We start from the raw sequence: 26355 nt of genomic DNA on the forward strand, positions 1-26355 counted from the left end.
AAGGATATTATTAACAAGTGATATTAGGTTTATAAATATATTTTATTAATTAATTTATTAATAAAATTATTTTTATTTATTTTAAATATATAAATAAATATATATTTATATATATAATTATGTGACTAAATAATTTTAAATTAAAAATAATATAATATATAATCACGTGATATCATGTATAAATATTATTAATTTATATATTTATAATGAATGTATATTTATTTATATAAATTAATACTAATATATAATTTAATAATTTTAAAATAAAAAAATAAAGCCAAGGTTCATAATGATAAATGATACTTTCTCTACGTATAATTTAGACTTCAAAACAAAATAATTAGAAATTTAGAAAATATAGACAAGTAAAATATCCCAATTTTTTTAATAATTTAAATTATCGTCTTAAATACTGGTCCCACGACACCCTCCGTCCCATCACGACGATTAGCGGCTTCTAAACTTGCACTTTAAACAACACTGAGTCTCTACTCTACTTTTGAGTGTAGCGTGAAATCTCCTCTCCCTCCCTTTCTATTTTTGCTCTGGTTGGTTGGCTAGCTTCAAAACAAAACAACCTCACGACGGTTGGGCCATGAGAGAAACACACTCTCTGTCTCTCCCAACGCAGCTTACAGTTAACATTTATATAGCCTTAGAATGATCTTCTGTTTCGGGTAACAAAACGACAAAAAATTCCACCTCACTTTGCGGTAATGAAGATGGTGCAACAAGCTGGTGTGGTCGGAGAAGCGGCTGGCTTGGCGAGTTCGACTGGTGGCGGGACGGTGGTGGTGGGTGTGAAGTTGGACGCGCATAGCAGAGAGTTGTTGACGTGGGCTCTGGTCAAAGTTGCGCTGCCAGGTGATACAGTGATAGCTCTTCATGTTCTTGGTAACAATGGTAAGTGTACGTGATTTATTAAGTCGGGGTTTCCATTTTTTTTTTTGGTTTTTTGGATGGTTTTAATGGTTATGTGATATGGTTTGTGCGTAGAAATTGTAGATCGTGATGGGAAGTCTTCGCTTTTGTCACTCGTTAAAACTTTTGACTCTGTTCTTGCCGTATATGAAGGTTTCTGCAACTTGAAACAGGTTTGATCTCTTTTAGTATCTCTTAATTAAAACTTTCTTTTTAGTCCTTGATATCTGCCGGGTTGTTGAGAAAAAGAAGGATTTTTGGAAGAAATTTTCAGTCTTTAAGCTTCCATAAATAGAAAGTTAAGTCCAGTTAGTAAATTTATGGAGGCTTTAATTGTTTGAAGATGGAGTTTTTATTGTTTCTTTTATGTCTACTGCGGTACTTTCTTGAATAGAAATGAAAACTCGTTATTTATTGTAATGTAAATGTTGCAGGTGGATCTGAAGCTTAAAATATGCAGAGGAACATCAATTCGGAAAATTTTAGTTAAAGAAACAAATTCTTGTTCTGCATCGAAGGTTATAGTAGGAACTGCGAGGAATTACCATACAATCCGATCATCAACATCTGTGGCTAAATATTGTGCTAAGAAACTGTCAAAGGAAATTACAGTTCTTGCGGTTAACAATGGGAAAGTTGTTTACCAAAGAGAAGGCCTTCCATCAGCGGCTGCTGAAACACAAGGTCTTGATTTTTTTTTTTTTTTGTCTTCTGGGAGGTGCATATATTTTTGTAGTTTTATTGAAAATATTTGTATTGCAGGAACTGAAGATAATCGCCGCAATTGCATGCTTGATGTAATACACCGGTCAATTTCATTGACTAAGCATGCTGGACGACTGAAAAATTCTCAAGTTGTAACTGATGATGCCCCTAATTCAGCACATAAATCTGTTAATGATACTGGTTCTATGATGAATTTGGAAAGGGCGTTAGTGAAAGCTGGTTCAGATTGTTTAGAGAGTGCTGGGAAACAAAAGTGCCCTATTTGTGGACCGGCTAAAGTATTGCCAGAGGATTCTTATAAACCATGTGAAGAAGATTTGTGTGGCAATGGCGGTGATTGTGAAGGTGAATCTTTGGCTATAGTGCCTGTTCAGAAGGCAGAGTCACCTTCAGCTTCTATAACTTTATTGATCAGGCAATTGCCTGAAGCAAGGCCTGGATGGCCATTGCTTCGTCAAACAGTGTTAACAGAGAAACAAGCTCCAGGTAGGTCTTCGTTGGAAAAGATCTCTGTTGTTCAATGGGCGTTGCGGTTGCCCTCGAGGCAACCTGCACTTGTTACAGATTCAGATCATAAACAAACTAACAAAAATTCAACAAAACTGCCGAATGAATTGGAGGGTCTACATGAGAAATACTCTGCTACTTGCAGACCTTTTAAGTATCAGGAACTCCTCTCTGCAACATCTAATTTCTTGGCTGGTATGTTTGGATCCTCAAACTACTGTTTAGAGTTTATGTTTGTCCATTTTGTGGGACCTTTTAGTTCCAAAATATTCATTGTTGATTCCAGAGAATTTGATCGGAAAAGGAGGGAGCAGTCAGGTTTATAAAGGTTGCCTTCCTGATGGCAAGGAACTTGCTGTGAAAATCCTGAAGTCATCCGAAGATGTGCTGAAAGAGTTCATTTTGGAAATCGATATTATCACTACATTACATCATAAGAATATCATTTCCCTCTCCGGATTCTGTTTCGAAGAGAATAATCTTCTCTTGGTTTATGATTTTCTATCTAGAGGAAGCCTGGAAGAAAACCTTCATGGTATGTGAACTCATAATTTTTCTTTAGGCTGATTCTGCATATAGTTTTCAATTTTGTTTACATCTTCCTCATGCTTACTCATTTAGGTAACAAGATAGATCCACATTTATTTGGATGGAGTGAGAGGTATAAGGTGGCTGTGGGGGTGGCTGAGGCCTTGGATTATCTCCACAGTGGTAGTGCTCAACATGTCATTCACAGGGATGTTAAATCATCAAACATACTACTGTCAAATGATTTTGAGCCACAGGTCTCTTTCAAATTTACATTTTAAATGTGAAAAGTGCTTAAAAATATAACTGGTTCATAACTGTTCATGCTTTTCTATTTTGTTTTTCTTAGCTATCTGATTTTGGACTTGCCAAATGGGCATCGACCTCTGCATCACATATAACCTGCAAAGATGTTTCGGGAACCTTTGGGTACATGATTCGCGCCCAAGTCTTGTTCATTTGATTTGTATCAAAGAAAGATACAATACTTTTATTACCATTTAGTTCTGAACATTACTAGAAAATTTGGAAATTTGCTGCAGTTACCTGGCCCCTGAATACTTCATGTATGGCAAAGTAAATGACAGTGTTGATGTCTATGCATTCGGAGTTGTACTCCTCGAGCTTCTCTCAGGTAGAAAGCCGATAAGCAATGACTATCCCAAAGGCCAAAAGAGTTTAGTCATCTGGGTATGTATTCTGAACTCATTACTGAATTTTGGCCATTTGGTTTTGAATTTTAATGAACAAATGAAACTTCTTGTCTAGGCAAAGCCAATTCTATACAGTGGGAAGATTACACAACTGTTAGATCCAACCTTGGGCAGTAATTATGATCATGACCAGATGGAGAGGATGGCTTTAGCAGCAGTTCTATGTATCAGGCGTGCTGCGCGAGCGAGGCCCAAAATGAGTCTTGTAAATAATCTTTTATAGCTGCTATGCTTTATCCCTTATTTAACGGGGAAGTTGTTTAAATGTTATGAACTTTGCTCTTATTTATCCCAGGTTCTGAAGCTCCTCCAAGGTGATACTGATGTAACAAAGTGGGCAAGACTTCAAATCAATGCTTCGGAAGAATTTGAAATGCTTGACGATGAAGCCTGCCCGCGTTTAAACCTTCAATCCCATCTTAACCTTGCGCTGCTTGATGTGGAGGATGATTCATTCTCCATGAGCAGCATTGAGCAAAGTGTATCAGTAGAGGACTACTTGCAAGGCAGGTGGAGCCGCTCATCAAGCTTTGACTAACCACATTACTGGCAATAACAATTGCAAAGAATAAACTGTTCACATATGCGATGCTTTTGTACATTCTTTTTGTTCCATCCCAACTCTGAGTTAGGGCTTTGCTTCTTCTCTGGATTGCTTACCAATTAGGCGATGGATGCGAGGTTGTTTTGCTGGTGTGCCCTCCTCCTTCCCCATAATTGTTGATCTCAATTGATCAAGAGTGTGTTATAAGTTGTAACAATGGAATATCATTCATATGGATTTTATGTTTATCCATATCATATATAGTTTTTAAATAACACACAAGTATATGATAACACATCATATACATATTCAAATGTGCATACCCATAGCATCGCTCATAACTTTATGCCTAACAACAAGCAAATACATACAAGTCAATGACTCAGTCATGATCCAAGTCATTGTCATCTCTCAACTGGCTGCTATTATTGTGCAACTGGTCCTCCATAGGTATTGTTTAAGATTCCCTTTCCCTGCTTTAATCAACATCCTTTCTGGTCATCATGTTCTACCAAACAAATTGTTTTCTTTGTTGAAGCCATTAGCATCGCCCAAAACAACGCACAATCCCACTAACTACTAAAGTGGAATTCTGATAGTAACAATTGACCGGGTCTCCTCCACCCACCATTGTCTCAAAAACCCATTACTATAACATTGAATCGATCACCAGTGCCCCTTCATCCTGGTGGTGGGCATCATCATAAACAATCCATTTTTACTTTTAGGTAGTGCTCATGGATATGGGCCGGTTTTATCATAGTCCATGGGCTAGTTCAAGATGGATCTGGCAAACTTTGTGGCTTGAATTTCAACTCAATTATGTGTAGCTCTCCTTGGTTATTTAGATAACGTCTTATTCATATAATCCTCTATCACAAAAATATATATATATATATATATATATATATATATATATATATATATATATATATATATAAATTATTACTATATTTAATAAAATAATAATTTTATTTTTTCATAATAAATTAATGCAAATGAATCTATTTTCATTCAAAAATTACTTCTTTCTAGAATCTGATTCATCAATTTAAAAATAATTAAATATCTACTTATTATTATTATCAAAAATAAAATTATTATTTTGAGATTTTATTTAAAAAATAATTTTAATATTAAATTAGAGAAATAATTATTAATTTTTAAAATTAGAATAAAAATAAAAAATATTTTTTAAAATAAAATTTTTAAATAATAATATTTTCCTTAATAATATCAATAAAGTTTATGAATATTTAAAATTTTTAAAATTATATACGGTGGAGTATGTCCTTCCGCCTAAATTTAATTATGAGTAGGAAAATGTAATTAATTTAATATATAAATAGGAACGACAGGCGTAAAGTAGTTGAGTAAACGACCTTCTCAAAGTATCAACAGTGAAAGAGGAAAGTGGAAATTGAGAACCAAACATTAAATACGCAACTAAAGTAAACGACAGCCAGAAAGCAGCCATTACAAGCAACAGCAAGAAGAATAGCGCAAGCCTGTAACAAGAAGAAGAAGAAGAAGAAGAAGAAGAGCCGGCCAGTGATGGATCCTCCATATCTTCATCACTCCAGGTACGTCGCCGTTTCGTCTCCTAACCCTAATTTTTATGCACCTCCCTCTTCCCATGTTTACAACTACCGTCCGCCACCACCACCTCCTCAACAACAACAACAACAACCACTCCCTCCGCCACCGCCGCCACCACAATCGCTCCCTGATCCGCCACTTCCACCACCACTTCATCACCCTCCTCTTTCTGTCCCTGCACCGCCGCCAACAAAGAATCCGTATAATTCCCATCATCACCCCCAACTGTCGTTCAATCCCAATTTTAACCCTAATCCTAACCCTAGATCTCTTAATCTTGATCTCAATCGTCACAGCCACCAACAACGAAGTCACGATCTTGTCCACCGGATTCCCGTTGATGATGATCGCCATCATGATTATCGTCGTCAACGATTGGTGCCTGAATTTGGTGCCAGACCTGATGTTTGGGACACCCCTCGGATTTTCCCCGATCATCGTCCGGTTGTCAATAATTTGGTACATCATCGTCAATTTGATAACCGGCCTGTTTTTGAGAAGATTAAGCATGAAGTACATATGAATCATAGGTTTAGAGAAAGGTATAACAACGATGTCTTCGAATTTGAGCATAATAATGGTAATAGTAATCAAAGATTAGAGTTTGTATCACGTCGAGGTCCTTTTCTATCTGATTCTGATAGATTGGATTCGGGTAATTATGGTAACATACATGGTTCACAGTTTGGTAATAATGAGATGACAAGGAGTAATGTGAGAGATGGGGTTTTTGAGAGGCAGACATTGAGAGGGAGGGAAATTCGTGATTCGATGATTGAAATGGGTCAAAGTAGTGAGAATGGTGGCGGTGGAGTTAGAAGTTTTAGTGGAAAGCGTGAGTTTTATGAGGTAGATTCTGGAAGATACGGTAATAATAGAGGAAGCTGTGAGGACGGTTTTGAGTATAATAGGACTCCTAGGAAGCAAGTACAAAAGAAGAGTGCACTTTTGAGAATACAGAAACCTTGTTTTAGAACTAGAGAAAATGATGAATTGCATTATTCTGGTTATTTTGATGGGATGAAGTCTGGTTCATTCAGAGGGAAAGATAAGGTTGTGTATTCGGATCATGTGGTGGGTGCAGAGGAAGAGAGAGAGGGAAGTCCTGTGGAGCTTGATGTTTCTTTCAAATCTAATTCATTGGTGGCCAAGGCAATTGTGGCACCTTTGAGTTCTGCCATTGTTTCTGATCCAAATATAACACCTAAGAATGGAAAAAATAGGATAGTTAAGGTGTCAGATAAGGATCATTCAAGTCCACAAGTGAATATAGTTTGTGACAGTAGTATAAAGCTGGATAGTTCCAGATATATGAATAATGCCTGTAGTTCTGATAAAAATATGGACTCAAAACAATCTGGGAAGAAGGTTGCACCTTCTGCCACCGGTGAAATGCATGATCATAATTTACAGTCTTCTACCACTCAGGCTAATGATTCACCTGCAAAGGTTAGAGTTGAAAGGTCAAAAAGTATTGTTTCAGATAAAGGAGGGACTGGTGATAGTACTAATAAAACATCTTCGCTCAAGGTTGCAAAGAAGAAAAGAGTTGTGAAGAAATTAATCAAGAAAGTAATAAACCCTAGTGCAGATGTTTCCGGTTTGCAACCAACAGGGAAGATTGATGAACCTGTGAAAGCAGATGGCTCCACCGTTGAGGCATCTGCAGCTCCTTTGCTGAAAAAGGGAAGAAAACCTTCTAAAGAGAAAATCACTCCTGCTGGGGCAACTTCACTTCATTCCGTTGATTTACAGCCTTATCCAAGTAAAGGAATATTGTTGCCTGTTAATGACAAAGTGGGTGGATCTTCACAGGCTTCCATGGGACCAGAGGATGTTAACACTAATGTTGAATCTGGTGGTCCCCATATCGCTAAGATTAAGGGAAAAATGAGTGGCTCAATCTCTCCTTTCGCTTCTCCAAGTAATAAAGTAACTAAAATGACTGAGGGTTTGGTGAATTCGGATAATTCTTTAGTTGACAAACAGAAAACTGGCAAGGATCTTAGTAAACCACTAAACAAATCTGCTGTTCCTGACATTGGTAGCGGTGAAGTTGCTGGGGAGCAGTTCTGTCACAAAGGAAACACTTCATTGCTTGGGAATTCTTCCACAAAAGAATCTTCAAAAATTTTGATTTCAGTAGGAGGTGATATTAATTCTGATCTGTTAATCTCAGAGGAAAATGAAAGTCATGAGACAAATGTTTTTGCCCATGGAATGAATGCAACCACAGGTTTTAATAATGGTTTAGTTAGCTCTCCTAAAAAAATGACTAATTCTGAGATTACCTTTCTGGATGCATCTGGTAAGCAGCCATGCAAAAGTCTGGGTTGCAGTGCTTTGGAAGAATTTTCGATGGTTATTCTTCCTGGGACTGGTAGTGAAATGTCCGCTTTTTCAAGTTCAGAGGAAACCAAAATCCACAATGAATCCATATCTGCAGACTGCTCCAACCATGACAGACATAGCATTTCAGGTTCTGACAATGTCTGTATTAATTCAGAAGAAATCAATATTAGTACTGGTGATGATATTGGTAAACAACAGTTAACTAATGGGATTGCCATATTGCTTGAGAATGGTACCACAGAAAGAGTACTGAATGCGATAGTTTCAGAAGGCACTGAGGAGGATATGCCTAACGTTACAGATAAGAGCAAAGTTATGAACTCTCCGTTAGATTTGCCAGATGCAATGATAACCGATGAGAGCATGGAACCTGGGAGAGCAGTTAGCTCTACACAGTGTGCAAATACAACCGTAAGTTCATCTGTCAAAGATTCTATACCTTCAGAAGTAAAGCTTTCCGGTACTATGGATTTTGCCTTAGAACCTTCTCCTAATGGATTCAGTGATTTGCATGGGAGCAATTCAATGTGTGATTGTTCTGATGCTATGGTTACAATTAACAGTGGTTTTATGGGATCTTCACCTGATAATAGAAAAAGGCGAAAAGTCTCTCCTTGTCAGCCTGGTTTTCCTAGTCAGATGATATCCGAGATCAGCAAGGGACCTCTAACTGCAGATATCTTAACATTTGGTGTAGGACTTCCCTCCAATATGAATGAGGTTCTAACGCAACCAGAAGGGGAGGTTACAGTTTCTAACATGGATAATCATTTATCTTCTATCAGGAGAGATGTCTGTAAGGCTAGGGATGGTGAAAGTTTGAAAGTTGACCACACAAAAGCTGATTCTTGTGATGAGTCTTGTATTCCTATTCCAGCATCCTCTTGCTCGCCAGTATGTGGAAGTGAGCAGACAGTAAGTGCAACTCCGATTATGGATGACCATAACCATAGCAATGAAGCTGTGTGTAGGGAAAACAGTGAGGCAGAGAAAATGGACAGTGTTGCTGCAGAAAAGCAAGATACAGTGTGCACTGAGACCACTCAATTGGAAACTACTTCAGACCGTCAGTCCTCAGACAGAAATCAAAGATTGCCTAGTATGACTATGGAATCTGATGAATATCATCTTGAAAGTGATGATTTGCCTTCTGTTTCAACTTATCTTGCTTTGGCTATTGAAGGTGATGGGGTTTCTACTACTAACTCCAATGATGAAATCATGGAGTTTGATACTACACTATCTGATATGGGTTCTCCCGAAATTTTGTCTGATCTCTCTGTTATACGGTCATTTCATCCTGAACCATTGACTAGCCAAAATTCTAATGAAAAGGTTTGTGGGGATGAAAAAATGCCAAGTGGGAAACCTGTGACTGAAGGCATCCCTAATTTATTTTCTGATGCTTCATCATTACAGTGTGTCAAGAATGATTTAATTTTGGGTTCTACACTGGAAGATGCTCACTTAGTTGCTGGGAGAACTAGGCCATCACCATCATCAGATGTCAAATTTGTTGCTAATAGTCTAAATTTCCGAAGTGGAGAAACTGATGGGAAGAAGAACAAACTGAGGCACTCTGCTTCTAGAATTCCTTCCAGTCGTTCTTCTTTCATTTTTAATTCTACAAAGAATGCGGCCTCATCAACCCAAATCAAAAAGCTCCGAACGTGGCATCGCACAGAAAATTCATCTACTCCTCCCATGCCTGGAAACAAGTCTTTTTTACATGCAATCCCTCCTCAAGGTCATATACCAAATAAGGCTGCTAATGTGCAGAGTATGTCTTACATTCGTAAAGGTAATAGTCTTGTTAGAAAACCTGCTCCGGTAACCACTCAGCCCCAAGTTTCTCATGGTTTGACTTCATCAGTTTATCAGTTGAATTCCTTAGGAGTAGGTGAATCAAAGAAGACTACAGTATCTGACAGTAGGGCTGATGTATTTGACATATCAAATTTGTTTAGGACGGGAGGTGCAAATGCTCCATTTGATAGGCCTAGAACACCTCCCTTGCCCTCTGTCACAAAGGTGCCAAATCACACTACCAATTTGTCAGGGGATTGTACATCCTTCCAGTTGTCTGAGCCTCTTCCTAATGGTTGCTCTGAGGCTACTCCGGATCCTCAGAAATTTGTGGAAAGTAATAATGCACTGAAAACTTGTAATGATGCTTTGAAGGTTTCTGAAACTCGTGTAAATCAAACTGGTTCGGTTAACAGTTTGGAAAGCCAGGTTGAATTGAATGATGGGGCTTTGGCTGCTTCAAATATGAAGAGAATAACATATGTGAAGAGAAAATCAAATCAATTGGTTGCAGCTTCAAATCATCATAGCTCATCTATTCAAAATGCTGATAAGATCCAAGGTGTCACCTCAGATAGCTACTACAAGAGACGCAAAAATCAGCTAATAAGGACTCCAGTGGAAAGTCACATAAATCAGACAGTCACCTTACCTGATGGTGCTTCAGTTTCTGAGGGAAAAGCTGCTTCAAAGGACGTATTCAGGAGAAGTCTTAGTAAAAAACGATCTTATAGAGGTTTGTATGAAGTACTTACTACCATCAGGATTTTTTTATATTGGAAGTGGTTGCTTAACAAACCAATTATTTTTTTTTCTTTTTGATTGTGTTATATCACACATAAAAAGTGAGCAATTGATAGTGGGAAAGAAATATGGTTTTGAAAGTCGCATGGCCTTGAAGTTCTTGTCTGATTCTTCCCATCCTTTATATTCCAATCTTTTTGTTATGTGAATGTTTTCTAAGGCTGCTCCTTTTTTGTCTTTTTTGATGAGTGATTTCAAGTTTTGAATGTTTCTAGTTAATTTAATTTTTTAAAATTTTTGGGTCATCTGGATAGTATACTAAATGTTTCTTATGTTTACATCTACTGGCTTTCTGTGCATTATAGTTATTACTTATTGCTAAGTATCATGATGTATTTTTGGTGGTAAAACTATAATAATTCATTTTGTATTTCTTCATTTTCAGTTTTAATGAAGATCCAAGAACCTTCAAGGTCTTCTTTGGTTTGGACACTAAAAAGTATGCAGTCATCAAAAGATGATGATCATTTCTCGTGTCCTCGGAAAATCCTGCCTTCCCTCTTTCCCTGGAAAAGAACAGCATATTGGAGACGTTTTGTGCAAAATTCAGTTTCAGTTCCAAATAACAGTTCCTTGTCTGCAATCAGGTATGTGAGAATGTGATATATCTGTTTTGCGGTTTCTTTCAGGTTATGGTATTTGTATTATTGTTCTAGCAAATAACCTCGTTGTTATTCCAGTCGGAAATTGTTGCTGCTGAGAAAAAGAGATACAGTTTACACAAGGTCAAACCATGGATTTTCCCTTCGTAAATCTAAGGTATTAAGTGTTGGTGGATCTAGTCTGAAATGGTCAAAATCCATTGAAAATCGTTCAAAGAAAGCTAATGAGGTAAGCCTTAATGCATAATGACAGACCCTTTTTTTTCTTGTCTTGAAAGTTAAATGTAGCCTTTGCAAATTAGCTAAGTAGTCTTTTGCAATTAAAATTTGCCTTTTTACTTTTGATCGGTATTATTTGTTATTTTTTATCATAGGAAGCTACATTGGCTGTCGCTGCAGTTGGGAAGAAGAAAAGAGAGCAAAGTGTTGCTAAATCCTTTGCTTCTGAGACAAAGAGCAGAAGTCATTCTTCCCGTAAGTCTCTAAAGAGCTTACAGTTGTCTCAGTGTAGGCCAATGTTTGTTCTGTTTTTGTTAATTGTGTCTGGTCATGTTTGTTATGCTGTTATTGTAACACACTTTATGTGATTTTTGGTGCATTTTTGATAGGCTTTAATGATTATAATTTTATTATTATCTCTATCGTTTTGAAGTTTCTAATGCTTTTGCAGGAGAACGAATATTCCGCATAGGCTCTGTTCGATACAAAATGGATTCTTCAAGACGGACCCTTCAGAGGATATCAGGTAGTATCTAGTTTATTTATTTATTTTCCTTATATTGATTGAACTGTCTAAAGTAGCTTTAATGAAAGTTGAACCATATGTTTTTAGACTTCAGATGCTATTATGCAACTAACTATTTTACAATTGTATTTTTAGTATTAAGATTGAAGCTTAATGACTGGAAGATCCAAGTGTATAGTACTCCATTACATTAACATATATGACATATTTTCTTTGTAGATGATGAATCAACAGGTTCAGCTTCTCTCGATTTGGAAAAAAATGTCAAGAAGTCTTATATTCCAAGGAGATTAGTTATTGGCAATGATGAGTATGTTTGTGTATTCTTTTATTAATCCCTTAAATTGCTAGTTAGTTTTCTTTTACTCTACCTGTGACGGAGCTTTCTGCAGTTAATGCTGATAGTTGTATACTTTTGTTGATCATCCTGAGAAAATGTGCTTGTAGTGCTGCACTTATGTTCTAATATATTGTTTATAAATGGATTCTAACTTTGGCAGATATGTTCGAATTGGCAATGGTAACCAGCTTATAAGAGATCCAAAGAAGCGAACTCGTGTTCTGGCTAGCGAGAAAGTACGCTGGAGTTTGCACACAGCCAGATTGCGATTAGCTAAAAAGCGGAAGTACTGTCAGTTTTTTACAAGATTTGGGAAATGCAGTAAGGATGATGGAAAATGTCCATATGTTCATGATCCCTCCAAAATCGCAGTGTGCACAAAGTTTCTGAATGGTTTATGTTCCAATTCCAACTGCAAATTGACTCATAAGGTTACAGATGTGATTGATAAGATCAAGTGGTCTGCTCCAAGGGATAGTGGGCTTTTTCTCATAGTTTGCTGGCATTTAACTTCAGTTTTACATTTCATGCAGGTCATTCCGGAAAGAATGCCAGATTGTTCTTATTTCTTGCAAGGTGTATTGTTTTGCTATATTTTATTTTAATTTAGTCTATTTAAAATACACAGAACCTGACTACTTTGCTGTCAGGTTTGTGCTCCAACAAGGATTGTCCTTACAGGCATGTACATGTGAATCCAAAAGCCTCTACTTGTGAAGGATTTCTAAAGGGCTATTGCGCAGATGGGAATGAGGTTAGCCTATTCGTATACAGAGACTATGCTAGGCTTTAATTTAAAACTTTATTTTCCTGTTAATATTAGAATCTATATCTATTCTATTTTGTTATTTTATGGTTGTTCATGCTGTGAATTTAGTTTTAGTTCTTTGTACTTGCAAAAAAGATGAGAATCTGTCCCATCCATGCTCCTATTGAGACGCGATTATATTCATTGAATGGAAACGTGGACTTGAAACTCCTAGACTTTGTACTTTTCTTAAAAGACAAGAAAGCTTTTTGCACCTTGGATTCAGCTTCAACCATACATAAAATATAAAAAGCATTAAACTGGCTGGTACCATTTATTCTTGCGTTGTGGGTTGACACAATCTACTGTAGTTCTTGGCCTTCAATTCTTGACCATTGTTGTGCAGTTTCACAGAAGAATTGAGCTCATTTAATGCTTGAATTTTCTCATTTGTTCTTGATACCTTCTTGATGCTGTCTCTTTTGACGAAACTGCACATAATCCTATGCTACTCCGATAAGTAAAATGGAATATATCTATGCTGTCAGTGTCGGAAGAAGCACAGCTATGTCTGCCCCACTTTTGAAGCAACAGGCTCCTGCCCTCTAGGACTCAAGTGCAAGCTTCACCACCCAAAAAGCCGAAGCAAGGGAAAGAAAATCAGACAATCAAGGAAGCAGAAGAACAATCGAGGGCGTTATTTTGGTTCTGTGAGCATCGAGGACTCTGAGCCTCAAAAAATGACGTCTGAAAGGAATTCAATGCTCGAAAATGGGGATATTTGTTTTGATGGAAAATTTGCAGATTATATTAGCCTTGATGTTAGTGACGAAGAAGCTGGGGAAACTAATGATATGACGCGTGAACAAACAGCCTTTGATGATGTAAACGTCTCAGATTCACAAATAGACGATCTTGATGAGCTAGTGAGACCAATTCGCATAATGAACTTAAGCTGACAACATAGTCATCTCTGTACAGTGGACTCCTGACTAGGAGCGTGGCAACTGGCCATGGACAATTGAGAATGGGTATTTTCTGTTGTAAATTAGATATAGGAAAAGTAGGCCTGTTCTTGTTTGGGTCTTTGCTCTACGTTTAGAGATAGGATAAACCACCACGCGCCACCCTCATTATGTTGTTTCTATTTTTGTAGGATTTATTTTTTATTCTCTACAGTGTACACCAATACAAATGTACAGGAATTTAGAAATGAAATGAAAATCCGAAGGCATTGGGATTATTAGTTGAGTTGTGTTATTTTATGAAGTGTTGGATTTTCTCTCTTTGAATTTGGATGTTGAAATAAGAAAGTTATTACCAGGTGCCTCATTCTTTTCCACAGGTAGAGAGGTTTTTGAAACTATGTGTATTTTCTTTTAGTATATAGACGAGTACGTACTAAAAATGTTATTATGTGATTGAATAATTTTGAATTAATAATAAAATAATATCTAATTATATGATAATACATATAAATATGTATTTATTTGTGTATTTAAATTAGATACGTATAGTATTGTTCAATCAGGAGATGTTAATATCTGGATTTACAATAATCAATTAATATATACTATGTGAGCATACGATGATACACATAAGTATATATTTATTTATGTATTTAAAATGAATATATATAATATTATTCAGTCCGGATATGTCAATATTCGTGCTGCATAATAATAAATTAATATATGCTGCATGAGCATACATACAAAGATATCTCTGTGTATATTAATTATGCGAAGACTGAATGCAAGACAAGTTACATTTCCATCTTCATCGTCACTAGTGCTTCGACTACCAAGAGGGGAGAAAAGAATGTTCATAATGCACTAGGATGAAATTTAGGCATACAAGAAAAGGAACTTCCCCACAAGTGCTAATTCAGAGACATACAAGAAAAGAATTCATTGTTGGAAGCGAAAAAAAGAAGTAAGGGTGACAAATCCACAGATCTTGTTGGCAACCTGTCATCATCCTATTGCTTGACGAAGCGAGAAATCGATGAAAGCGAGCACAATTTATCTTCCTTCTTCAGTTTATTGTATGACAAGATGACGACAGGTCACCAATGAGATTTGTGGATTTGTTAACTCTTCCTTCTTCAACTGTCAATTAAAAATGGGTGAGAAGGTCGACTTTGATCGTTAGGGAAGACATTAGAAAAAATATAAATTTTAGAAAAAAAAAATTAATTTTTCAAACTTTGAGTTTGAAAAAATTGTTAATTTTTTAAATTAAAGAGAAGAAATAAAATAAAATATTTGTTTTTTAATTTTTTTAAAAATAATAATTTTATCTTTAATTTTAATAAAAATTTTTAATAATAATATAAATTTTTAAAATTTTAAAATTTTACTGATGAAAGTATCAGATTAGACCAGACCTTGGGTCTTTCCGCCTTTATTTTATACATTGCATGCATAGAATATGGGCCTGGCTGAAGGCCTTTATCAATGTAGCATATGCTTTGGAATCGGTTAAAGCATCAACACATGAAAAGACAAACAAAAAATAGAAAAGTTAATGCCGTAGGTTTAAAGCGACTTTATGAAAAATTATTGGTCATGGTTGTTAGAAAGTCTTGTTTTTTCGAAAAATTAGTTACAGAAACACAAGTTGAAAATTTGCACATCAAATCTCGTTTGATGGCCCATTTGGTATTTGCCAACGTGAAGATCTCATCTCAAAGTAAATGCTTTAAGCCGGTTTAGACTTTGAATTGAATTATTGCGAGTCATAAATCTTGATAATTAATTTAAAAAATTAAAATATTTCTTTTTCAAAAGTATCATTAACGCCGTTAACATTAAAAATTGTTAAAAATCATGTCAAAGAGCCATATAAACATTTATTTATTTATTTTGATGACGGGAGAACTTTGCCCAATTTTGTCAGACAGGCAAATTTTGATATATAGTAGTCAAACTCATAATTACTGGATCAGATATATCAGAATTTTATAAGTTAATTAATCCAAGATTTTTTTAATATGAGTGAATAAATTACTTGAATCCTAACCTTTCACAAGGGACTCTTTCTCTTAATTACTCAAACTAATATCTCCGTCAACATTTATTTATTTTTTCTTATATCATAGCTTAAATTAAAATTACCCAGAACTTTAACTTCTCTAAATTATATTCTTCTGCAATTGAACAATTAGAAACTCTATTCAACTGTCGTTCATATTGACCACCTTTGTCCATTTCAATCCTGATTTTACCCTTTATAATCTTTATCATCCTGAAATAAAGGGTTTTCTAACCTATTTTAAACCTTGCAACTTCAAAAACTATAAGATACACCCCCTTATCATTAGTTTGAATTATAGTTATCAGTATCTTAAAATACGATACGATACAGATAAAAAATGATACGTATTATAAAATATATTGAATTAATATGATATAAAATATATTGGCTTTTACGTTTTCTTAATTTTTCTTTTACTTTTTCAATTTATTATTTCATTTTTTTCATGAAGGCCAAAAGACTAAACTAGTATCTGCTAAATATTGAAATCTCAAACTTTCATCGGCGAGAAGTTAAAATTAATATAATTGATTAATTCTAATGTAAAGTCATCATTTTACCAATAAAAATATTTAAAATTATAAAACTTCATCTTAGTTTTCTCCTAAACTTTAAAAAATAACAATTTTCTCTCCCTAAACATAAGTTTTGAAAAGTTTCATTTTCCCCTTAAGGTTTTTATTTTTTTCCTTGCTTTTCTCTAGTGATTGGAATTGGTTTCATTCCATCGACGGTCTCTCTTTGTTTCGTTGACAGTCTCTCTTCGTTCCATCAGTGCTTTCTCACTCTTGAATTGACAGACAGACAACAAAGGCCGAACATAAGAACCCCTTCGATTTTGAATGTTGATTTGTCTTCATTCTTTCAATCAAACACATTTGGATGTTTGGTCTTCATTCAAACATGTCTAGACTCTTCGTCTTTGGTTCTAATTTCGAATGAAATTGAACGATGAAAAAAGAAAGGTGAATTAGAAGTGCCAACAGATATAATGAAGGAAGACAATTTCGTTCGAATGCATCTAGATGAAAAATTAGTCTATGGATGAAGCCAAATTAGGAGTGAGAAAGTGTTGATGGAACGAAACCGATTTTGATCATTGGAGAAAATCTAAGGAAAAAAATAAAACCTTAGAAGGAAAATGAAACATTTCAAAACTTAGGTTTGGGGGAAAATTATTAGTTTTAGAGTTTAGGGAGAAAATGATATAAAGTTTTAAAAATTCTAATATATTACTAGCTAAATAACGAATTTTCCCCTATAACTAATTGATTATATTAATTTTAGAAGTTTATAGGTGAAAGTTTGAGTTTTCAATACTTAACGAGTATTGGTTTGGCGATTCAACAAACCTTGGGTGGGAATAAGTGCATTGGCCTTTCATGACTTCCATTTATCCTCTTTTTCATCTCTATTAACAACTCAAACTAATCTTCTAACTTTTATAAGTTGGTCAAGAAATGTATGGTCAAGAAATGTATAGTGAAAACTCAACAAAATAAATTTTATGATTGATTATTTTGTGATATTAGTTTTTTTATTAGGTTATATTATTTTTTGTGTAATGATATATTATATAAAACGATGAAAATGTCCTACTCTAAATAAAGTTAATGGCTGACTTATAAAAATTGGGGTGATGTGGATTTTTCCAAAAGGGATGGGAAATATTGTTATTTCATAATACCAAGGGGTCCATTTTGCGGCCGGCATTTAAATTCTGTAATGACGAATATTCTCTTGTTCGTTAGTGATTGAGTAACGTCTGTTAAAGTTGCCTTTTAACCTCCCTGAGAAGCGGTTGCATTGCAACAGGTACTGTCGGTCACCAGTCACAAATCATATAAACTTATTCGGCTCGAAGATACACATCAAGAAGAAGACCACCTCAACTGAAACTCAAGATATCGCCTTTAAACACGTACGCTAGAAACCAGGAGTGTTCGTATAAATTATAATTACTGTCTACAAACTCCTTCCAGCCCAACGCCTCGTCGTTTGCTTCTTCCTTGTCAATGGCGTCGGCGCTCGAATCAACCACTCATAGCCTCTCCAAACTCGGCATCGATGGCGGTTTTGCCAATTCCGCTACTAATCTCCTGAAAAATCTCCCTTTCCTTTCCTCTGAGCAGGTGCGACTGTAAAAAGTTTTTAATTGCTGTGTTTTATTTTGTTCTTGTTGATTTTGCTTATGATTTGCATTGGTGTTGTTGTTGGTGCTGGCGGTGACGTGGCAGATTGAACTGGCTAAGATGTTGATGGAGATGGGACAAAGTCATTTGTTTGAGCAGTGGGCAGAGCCTGGCGTTGATGTCGAGGAGAAAAAAGCTTTCTTTGATCAGGTAATTGGTTGTTGATTTTTGCTTCTCATTTAGATTGCCTTTTGTGGATGTGTGTGTGAATTGTTTTGATTTTTTTTTTTGGCAATTTAACATTTATTTTGTTTACATTCTAGTGTTATTATTATGTAGGATGAATGACAGCACTGGGATGGATAAAATATTTTTTAATCGAATGCGATAGAAGTGTTTCCCTCTCGCATATAGAAATGGTTGACAGGCAGACCTAGTCATGATATCGAATAGGAATGATCAGTTTGAGTGAAATTATGTGAGTGATATGAAAATGAATTAAAGCGTGTGATAGGTTGATAGTCAGATCTCCGTTTTAATAGTTTTGTTAAAGTTGAGGTTTTTTGTTTATTTGATGCTTTTGAGAAGTTAAATGATGTGAGAGCATACCTGTGGCCAAAACTTAGAAAGTATAAATGTACAAGTTTCTTACTTTTAGTGTTGCCATTAAACCATCCTGTGGAGTTTTTTTTCTTGAATTTATTTATTTTGGTTACATGCATATATTCATAATGATATGGTAGATTTAGAAAAAGAGATGATGATTAGACATATTCTTGCCTTTGTTCTATTCTTAAATTTTAAAACGAGTCTTTAGATGAGGATTTAAAAAGATGTATTTCTACAGTGGCTCCTAATTCTTTTATTAGTGTCAAAATATGTACTTTTTTACTTTTTTCTGATTTTTGTTCTTATAATTTCGTGTCTCTGTTCCTTTTAGGTGGCTCGGCTTAACTCTAGCTATCCTGGTGGTTTGAAATCTTACATTAAAACTGCTAGAGAACTTTTAGCAGACTCAAAAGATGGGAAGAATCCATTTGATGGCTTCACTCCTTCTGTAAGTAAATTTAAATTTCATGCTTCTTATACTTACCAGTTTTCAGTTTTAGTCAATTGATCAGCTGAAAATTATGATAAAATTACTATAGAATTTTCATTATGAATTTCAAACTACTATCTGAAGTTCCTATTGTATAATAATTTTGATGAGCAATTTTTAGACATATCTACAAATGCAAATGTGTTTGTTGATTGATTAATGAGAAATGCATTTTGATCATCAGTCAATATTTGTTGCAATAACACTATATCTTATTGTTAGTTGATGATATCAGAATTCATGGATAAGGGGCAGAAGTCATCTATCCACATAATTTCATTTGATTTGTGTTATATCTCCTGATTCTATGCTGCATTTTCCTTGTTAAACGAGAATGCTCTTTTTGTGCTTTGCCTGCTTGTATACGAGCTCCTTGATAATTTTGGCTTCTCCCCAGCACAGAATTATCAAAATTCCATAACATGTAGTTTAAATAAGCTGAAGTTTGATTTCAGTATTATAACAATTGAGTGCCACCAAAACTCCACAAACTGTAGTTCAACTGACTCTGATTTTCTCAGGGTACTTAGAAGTGTGTCATTCTCTTATGGTTATATAGCTGAAGAGAATGATGTTTGATTCCACTAGTATCGGCAGTTTGGCACAGCAAATAAATGAGTGAGTAGAATTTGGCTGATAAGTTGGAAATAATTTTTGCAGGTTCCAATGGGAGAATCTTTAATTTTTGGTGATGATACCTTTATCAATTATGAGCAGGCAGGAGTTAAGGAAGCTAAGAATGCTGCCTTTGTTCTTGTCGCAGGTGGTCTTGGGGAACGCCTTGGATACAATGGAATTAAGGTGTGTGCTTTATTATTGTATTAATTGGGTATTAAATTATTTTTGTGAATCATAGTATATATAATTGTTTTTTTTATCACTTAGATATTTTACTTTAATTTATGATTTTATCTCTAGTTATTCCTAGTTATTGCATCTCACAAATGAAGTGGGAATGATAAGCATATTTTCTGTTATTATACCACTCATCCTTCATATAAAATGTCCAAATTTAGTTACTATAAGTTAATGACTTTTTTTTAATCTAACAGCTTGTTATTTATTTGACATAACTTCTAATGATAACTTTTCCTTTAAATCTGTTTGAAGTTGTTCTGACATCAGTAACTAATAATTTTTTAATATCTTGCAGTTGGCTCTTCCAGCAGAGACCACTACTGGAACATGTTTTTTACAGCACTACATTGAGTGTATTTTGGCTCTTCAGGATGCTAGCTGCCAACTCACAGAAGGTTTGTTATCAGCAAAAGCTTATTGTATGAAAATACTGATAGTAAAGTATGTGGCCATGCTATAACTGAAACAGTTTGATTTTGATTTCTGTTGAAAATTATGAAATTATGCAATCAGACCTAGTTCTCCTCAAGTTCATGTTTAGTGTGCATCACTCTCTGTAAGAAACTTCATGTAGATTTTTTCTAGCAGTGATGTCACTTTCAAATTTATAGGAGAATGTAAAGAGATTCCATTTGCGATCATGACTTCGGATGATACACATTCACGAACATTGGAGCTTCTGGAATCGAATTCTTATTTTGGAATGAAACCTTCACAAATCAAACTTCTGAAGCAGGTACTTGATTGGTTGTTGAAGTATTTCTTTTATTTATAAATTAAATACCATAACTGATGCCTTGGAATATTGGTTATAGTTGTAGAACAGCTCTATTAAAATACTATGTTTACAATTTGCTGCAGGAAAAAGTTGCATGTTTAGATGATAATGATGCCCGGCTTGCTCTGGATTCTAAAAACAAGTACAGAATTCAGGTACTTATTCTCTGTATCATTTTTCATAAGTGCCGGAGTATTTCCATGATTCTAGTCAGTAAATCTCAGAGTTTATGTAACCTCACTAATGTTAACTATTCTGTACGTTTCAAAAAGTTAACACTATTTGGTTTCTTTAGACAAAACCACATGGCCATGGTGATGTGCATTCCCTTCTTTATTCCAGTGGCCTTTTGCAGACATGGTATGTTTCAAATGCTTTATTCGTAATTTATTGAATTAGCTGTGCAAGTTATTATGGTCAAAATTGTTCCTTGTCTCTAATTATTGTTGGTTTATGTATGACCACGAGGATTTTTGTTTTGTGAACCTTGGTGTTGTATGTGTTTTACTTTTCTTGGTAGGTGATGTATCACTTGAAAAACAGTGTCCTCTAATCTGTGTTAGGTCGCTATGTGAAAGTAAAATGATAATCATAAAGTATTAGATAAAAAGAGTTCTAATTTACACATCAAGCCATCTGTTTGATAACTTGACAACCCTATTTAATGTGCTAATTCATTGGACTTCAATCCTGATGAATGGGCATTGGGAGTAACTTTCTTGCTTTCCACACATACTCACACCCATATATTTTTGAGGAGATACCCTCTATTGTAATTTGCAATAATGAATATGTTCATTAAGTTGCGTCTCATAGATTTATTTAAATTTTGGATCAACAATATGCAGTATCTTGATTTTGGTGGTGTTTTGTCATATTTTCAGGCATGATACTGGTGTGAGATGGATTCTTTTCTTTCAAGATACCAATGCACTTCTGTTCAAGGTAGAGTTGTTTTAATCTAGTGGAGAATTGCTTTTGGTTAAAAAGTAATTGTACTTGGCTATAAAATAAGCATACTGTATTTTAATGTAGGGAATTCCAGCATCATTGGGTGTCAGTGCTACCAAACAGTGGCATGTTAACTCTCTTGCTGTTCCGCGTAAAGCAAAAGAAGCTATTGGGGGGATAACCAAGCTTACTCACGCTGATGGTATGTTATAAAATGCTTTTTTCCTACCACTCATACCCAGGGGATTCATGTATTACAGTATGTTCTCTATTTGTAGATTATAATGCTTACTTATGTTAAAAAAAAAAAAATTGTATATTATACTTGGGTGAAACCTAAATAATTGTTTTTGGTTTGGCAGGGAAGATGGGGTTGTTAAAGACTAAATCATTACATGTATTGTTTTTCTGGACACTAGCCTCCCCGGTGAAGGAACAAACATCACCAATAGGGAAAAGTTTACACGAATGGGATTTTGAAAACTTCTTTTAGATTCACAGTCATTTAAACATTATTTATAATGAAAAACTAATGAATATCTGAATATTTAGAAGATAAGAAGATTTTACAAATTAGGAGGGGAAAAGGCTTAGATCATGTAAAGAGATTTTGCTGGTCCATGATAGTTTTAATTTATGTTCAATCCTTTCTTCCTTGTTATCACAGGGTTATGTTTTTCCTGTGATTATATTTAACATAACTTTATTGTCTTTAGTTCTCCACACTTTCTTTGTATAACATAATAATAAATACTAGCAATGTTGCTTATAATTTAGGCTTAATTACTGATTTGATGGTAATTGAATTTCAGGGAGATCTATGGTGATCAATGTAGAATACAATCAGCTGGATCCTCTGCTTCGGGCAACCGGGCATCCTGATGGAGATGTCAATTGTGAAACAGGCTATTCTCCTTTCCCTGGAAATATCAACCAGGTAATTTCTAGTTCCAACTTATTTAAATATTTCGGTTTTTGAAATGCATCCAGTTAGATTAATAAATACTAAAGTTACTAATTTAATCCAATTATGGCTATCGGTTCGGTGGTCATTACACATTTTTAGTGACTTTTGTGAGTCATGCTTAAAAAATTGAATGCTACAAAGGTTGAAAGTGCATGTTTGACAATGAGAAGAGAATATATCAGTCAGTATCTGCATTATCAATGCAAAATATTTTTAGAATTTTAAAATATTTTATGATGAAATGATGAGGCTTTGCTGAAACTAAAACGCATTTGTCTTCAACATTTTTTTGTTAATTCACAGTTTGGTCAGAATTTCTGTTGGAATGACATTCATGCATATGTAATGTTTTCTTCATAGGTGTGATAGTGTTTCAATGTTTTAACTTCTGCTATTTATTTACTCTGCAGTTGATTTTGGAACTTGGTCCTTACCTCGAGGAGCTCAAGAAAACTGGAGGTGCAATAAAGGAGTTTGTTAACCCAAAGTAATTCTCTTTTTACTATTACATCTTATTACTGATTATTTTCTGCTTTGAGATCATGATCAGTTTGTCTCTAAACTTTTACTGCTACAGCAGAACACTGCTTAAATTAGCTGAATATGCAGTGCAACTGAAGTGCAGTAGAATGATTCTGTAAATGAGTTTCTAATGATAATAGTTCATAACTGTATAAGTGGATGATCCATGGAAAGTTTGTAGAATTTTCATTGTTTACCGAATTATTCCTCTCAAGGAGATTGCTTTTTAACGAGAAGCTATAATTTAGTATTACACTTTGTAGGATGCTCCTAGTAGGCTAAAGAAGGTTAATTTAGTATTATTGCCAATGATGTGAGAAAAAATACTGGGCTTGATCCCAAGTTATTGAAATTTTGATGCTTATAAGCTGTTAATTTAGCTTCACTGTCCATGCTTTCAATAAATAAGAATGTAAACCTGAAATTATGTCGCTTTGTCTATGATTTTGGTGTAGATACAAAGACTCTACCAAAACTGCATTTAAGTCCTCAACTAGACTTGAGTGTATGATGCAAGATTATCCAAAAACATTGCCTCCATCTGCAAGAGTTGGATTTACGGTAACCTTTTTCCTTATATTTTTAGCACTCAAAATTTGATTTTGTTTTCTTGCCATGGGCTTTATTCCTCTCATGGTTCTGTGCTGTTATTTGCTTTCAAGGTATTCTTATTACTGTTGTAATCCTTATTAAATGACCTACTGTTATGTCTTTGCTTAGGCAATGGATACATGGCTTGCTTATTCACCTGCAAAGAACAACCCGGAGGATGCTGCTAAGGTATAAATAGATTTTGATGACCCTGAATTGTTCTTGAAGTCCATTATATTCTATTAGAAGCTCATCTTAAGTCCCTTGTAGGTTCCACATTATATGCTGGATTCAAGCAAAGTTGAAAATGAATAAACAGATTGCAATAGTATCAATAGTGTAAATATAAAAGAATAGGAAGTCTAGATGCTTGAGAAGTAATGCTTAAAGCTTGAAAGATGATAAATATTACATATGTTGCTGTTCCTAGTAACATATTTTTAAAATTTTAGTCTATTCTTTTATGTCTCAGCTTGAAGGATCTCCTCGAAAATTGAGGAAGTTTGTGATTATATTATATATGGTGCACTGAGATAACTTGCTTAGCCCCGTCCTTTTTCCATTTAATATTTCACAGTTGGGAAATAGTCAAATTTTTTTGGTTGGAAAGATTTTGCTGATAATGGGTGTGTTTCTTTTTTTAATCTCATATTTCTTATTCAGGGATTAAGTATATATGTATTGGTGTTTAAAGTTTGATATTTTTTGTTTTTAATATAATTTGGTTTTTATTTTATGAAGGTGCCGAAGGGAAATCCATATCATAGTGCAACTTCTGGAGAAATGGCCATCTATCGAGCAAACAGCTTAATTCTGAGAAAGGTAATTGTATTATGCTATTATTTTACTTGTTCTTGCTCTCTTTCTCAATTTATTTGTTTTAGTTTCAAATTTTATCTAAATTTCAGGCTGGAGTCCAAGTGGGTGAACCTGTACAAGAGGTTTTCAATGGGCAAGAGGTAGAAGTGTGGCCTCGTGTCACATGGAAACCAAAATGGGGTCTGATTTTTTCCGACATCAAGAAGAAAGTCGGTAAAAGATGCTCTGTCTCTCAAAAATCAACCTTGGTCATTAAGGGCCGTAAAGTCTTTCTTGAAGATCTTAATTTGGATGGAACTCTTATAGTTGAAGCTGTTGATGAGGCAGAGGTATGTGCTACTTTAATCTCTTACTACTAAATATGGAAGAAGATAGAAGCTGCAAACAAAAAAAAAAAATTGTCTGATGTGATTGAATCTGTGTATTTTCCTTCAAACAGGTGAAAGTTGAAGGTTCAGTGCAGAACAAGGGCTGGACAATTCAAGGTGTAGACTACAAAGATACTTCGGTACTAGAAGAAATACGGATACGGGGTTTCAAAATAAAAAAAATTGAAAAGCTGGAAAAGAATTTTAACGAGCCTGGCAAGTTTAGCTTGAAGCCCTGAAATGAACATATACAGGGATGTAGTCATTGATTTAAGTTCTTTAATCTGTTATGAAGCATTTTACCAATTTATGGGGTTAGGAATAAGTTGGTCTGAAGTCCTTTTATTTTTTCAGAGATGATGATACTGTTATGCCCCTTTAAGGTTAAATTTTATAGAGTCCTTAATTCTTTTAAATGTTTATTGCTTTGATGAATTTTTGAATACGTGTTCAGTGCTGGTATTTCTGCCATGCAACTAGGATTTGGGTGCAAGAATATGAACACACAATTATACAAGTAGGAGGTGATAAATTTTTACGTGGTTCGGTCAAAAAGATTAATAGCACACATCAACAGGGTTGTTATCATCTCAGTGATGCGAAATTACATAATAAGCAAAAAGGAAAACAAGAACTCAAGATGTTAAGCTTTGACAGTGTAATGTCCTACCAGGTGACTATAGATGTATCCCATCTTAGCCCTCCCTTTCTCTTTGTTCTGCATAAATAGTAGGAAAACAATTACAAAAATTTAGGATAGTGCAATAGTTAATGACATAGAGGATACTGTACTGGTTTTGATATGGTAAAATTGCAATTTTACTCTAGTTGTGATTGTTGATTTTTGGGAGTATAATCGTTGGCAATAAATAACACTTATTTAATGCTGAATGATTATAAATTGGTCATTGTTTTCTATTTAGAGACTTTTAGGAGAAAAGATATCTTGTTCGGATTTTTCTCTAGGAATTATAAATTTGAATGATGCTTATTTGTTAATCATTGATGGCAAATCGTATTTATGACTGGCTATTAAATGATGCTTTCAACTTAATCACAGTGACCAAACACTTGTCTAAGCCATGCTTCAACCCGTTTTCAATAACCATAGTCGATGATTCTGGATGCATTGACTCTGGACCTGTTTCTGCATATCTTTCGAGGATGGTGGAAATTTTGGCTGGATTAAGTACAAAATTCTGCATATAAGTTTTGGCGCTATTGGAGTAAAGAAGCAGTGGACGAAGTTACAACAAGGTCAAAATCATCTGGAAAGTTAACACTAGTGTAATATAT

The 26355-nt window shown here is 34.8% G+C and overlaps 3 protein-coding genes across 5 annotated transcripts; all 3 read left to right on the top strand.

The window, feature by feature from the left end:
• Nucleotides 1-496: 496 nt before the first annotated feature.
• Nucleotides 497-4259, top strand: LOC123206211 (probable receptor-like serine/threonine-protein kinase At5g57670). 2 transcript variants are annotated; one of them, XM_044623360.1, is made up of 10 exons: nucleotides 497-903; nucleotides 1006-1094; nucleotides 1356-1605; nucleotides 1684-2349; nucleotides 2441-2689; nucleotides 2776-2939; nucleotides 3032-3111; nucleotides 3225-3372; nucleotides 3451-3600; nucleotides 3691-4259. In XM_044623360.1, exons 1-10 carry the CDS (start codon nucleotides 717-719, stop codon nucleotides 3931-3933), a joined length of 2226 nt encoding a protein of 741 aa, XP_044479295.1. In that variant the 5' UTR covers nucleotides 497-716; the 3' UTR covers nucleotides 3934-4259. The 2 variants fall into 2 exon arrangements, with proteins under 2 accessions (XP_044479295.1, XP_044479294.1); XM_044623359.1 differs by having other exon boundaries at nucleotides 498-903; nucleotides 997-1094.
• A 1061-nt stretch (nucleotides 4260-5320) lies between these two features.
• LOC123206214 lies at nucleotides 5321-14181 on the top strand. Of its 2 annotated transcripts, XM_044623366.1 has the most exons (10): nucleotides 5321-10432; nucleotides 10886-11087; nucleotides 11181-11331; nucleotides 11477-11576; nucleotides 11773-11847; nucleotides 12067-12157; nucleotides 12348-12618; nucleotides 12721-12763; nucleotides 12838-12941; nucleotides 13484-14181. In XM_044623366.1, exons 1-10 carry the CDS (start codon nucleotides 5494-5496, stop codon nucleotides 13892-13894), a joined length of 6387 nt encoding a protein of 2128 aa, XP_044479301.1. In that variant the 5' UTR covers nucleotides 5321-5493; the 3' UTR covers nucleotides 13895-14181. The 2 variants fall into 2 exon arrangements, with proteins under 2 accessions (XP_044479301.1, XP_044479300.1); XM_044623365.1 differs by having other exon boundaries at nucleotides 12348-12763.
• Nucleotides 14182-17833: 3652 nt separating this feature from the next.
• Nucleotides 17834-25475, top strand: LOC123206225 (UDP-sugar pyrophosphorylase-like). The gene is made up of 17 exons (XM_044623377.1): nucleotides 17834-18106; nucleotides 18212-18316; nucleotides 19047-19163; nucleotides 19866-20006; nucleotides 20359-20458; nucleotides 20675-20799; nucleotides 20925-20996; nucleotides 21137-21201; nucleotides 21726-21786; nucleotides 21877-21994; nucleotides 22605-22729; nucleotides 23170-23246; nucleotides 23737-23842; nucleotides 24002-24061; nucleotides 24614-24694; nucleotides 24781-25020; nucleotides 25131-25475. The coding sequence occupies exons 1-17, from the start codon at nucleotides 17990-17992 to the stop codon at nucleotides 25296-25298; spliced, it is 1878 nt and encodes a 625-aa protein (XP_044479312.1). The 5' UTR covers nucleotides 17834-17989; the 3' UTR covers nucleotides 25299-25475.
• The last annotated feature ends 880 nt before the right edge of the window (nucleotides 25476-26355 follow it).

Source organism: Mangifera indica, unplaced genomic scaffold, assembly GCF_011075055.1.
Source record: "Mangifera indica cultivar Alphonso unplaced genomic scaffold, CATAS_Mindica_2.1 Un_0028, whole genome shotgun sequence".
Taxonomy (NCBI): Eukaryota; Viridiplantae; Streptophyta; class Magnoliopsida; order Sapindales; family Anacardiaceae; genus Mangifera; species Mangifera indica.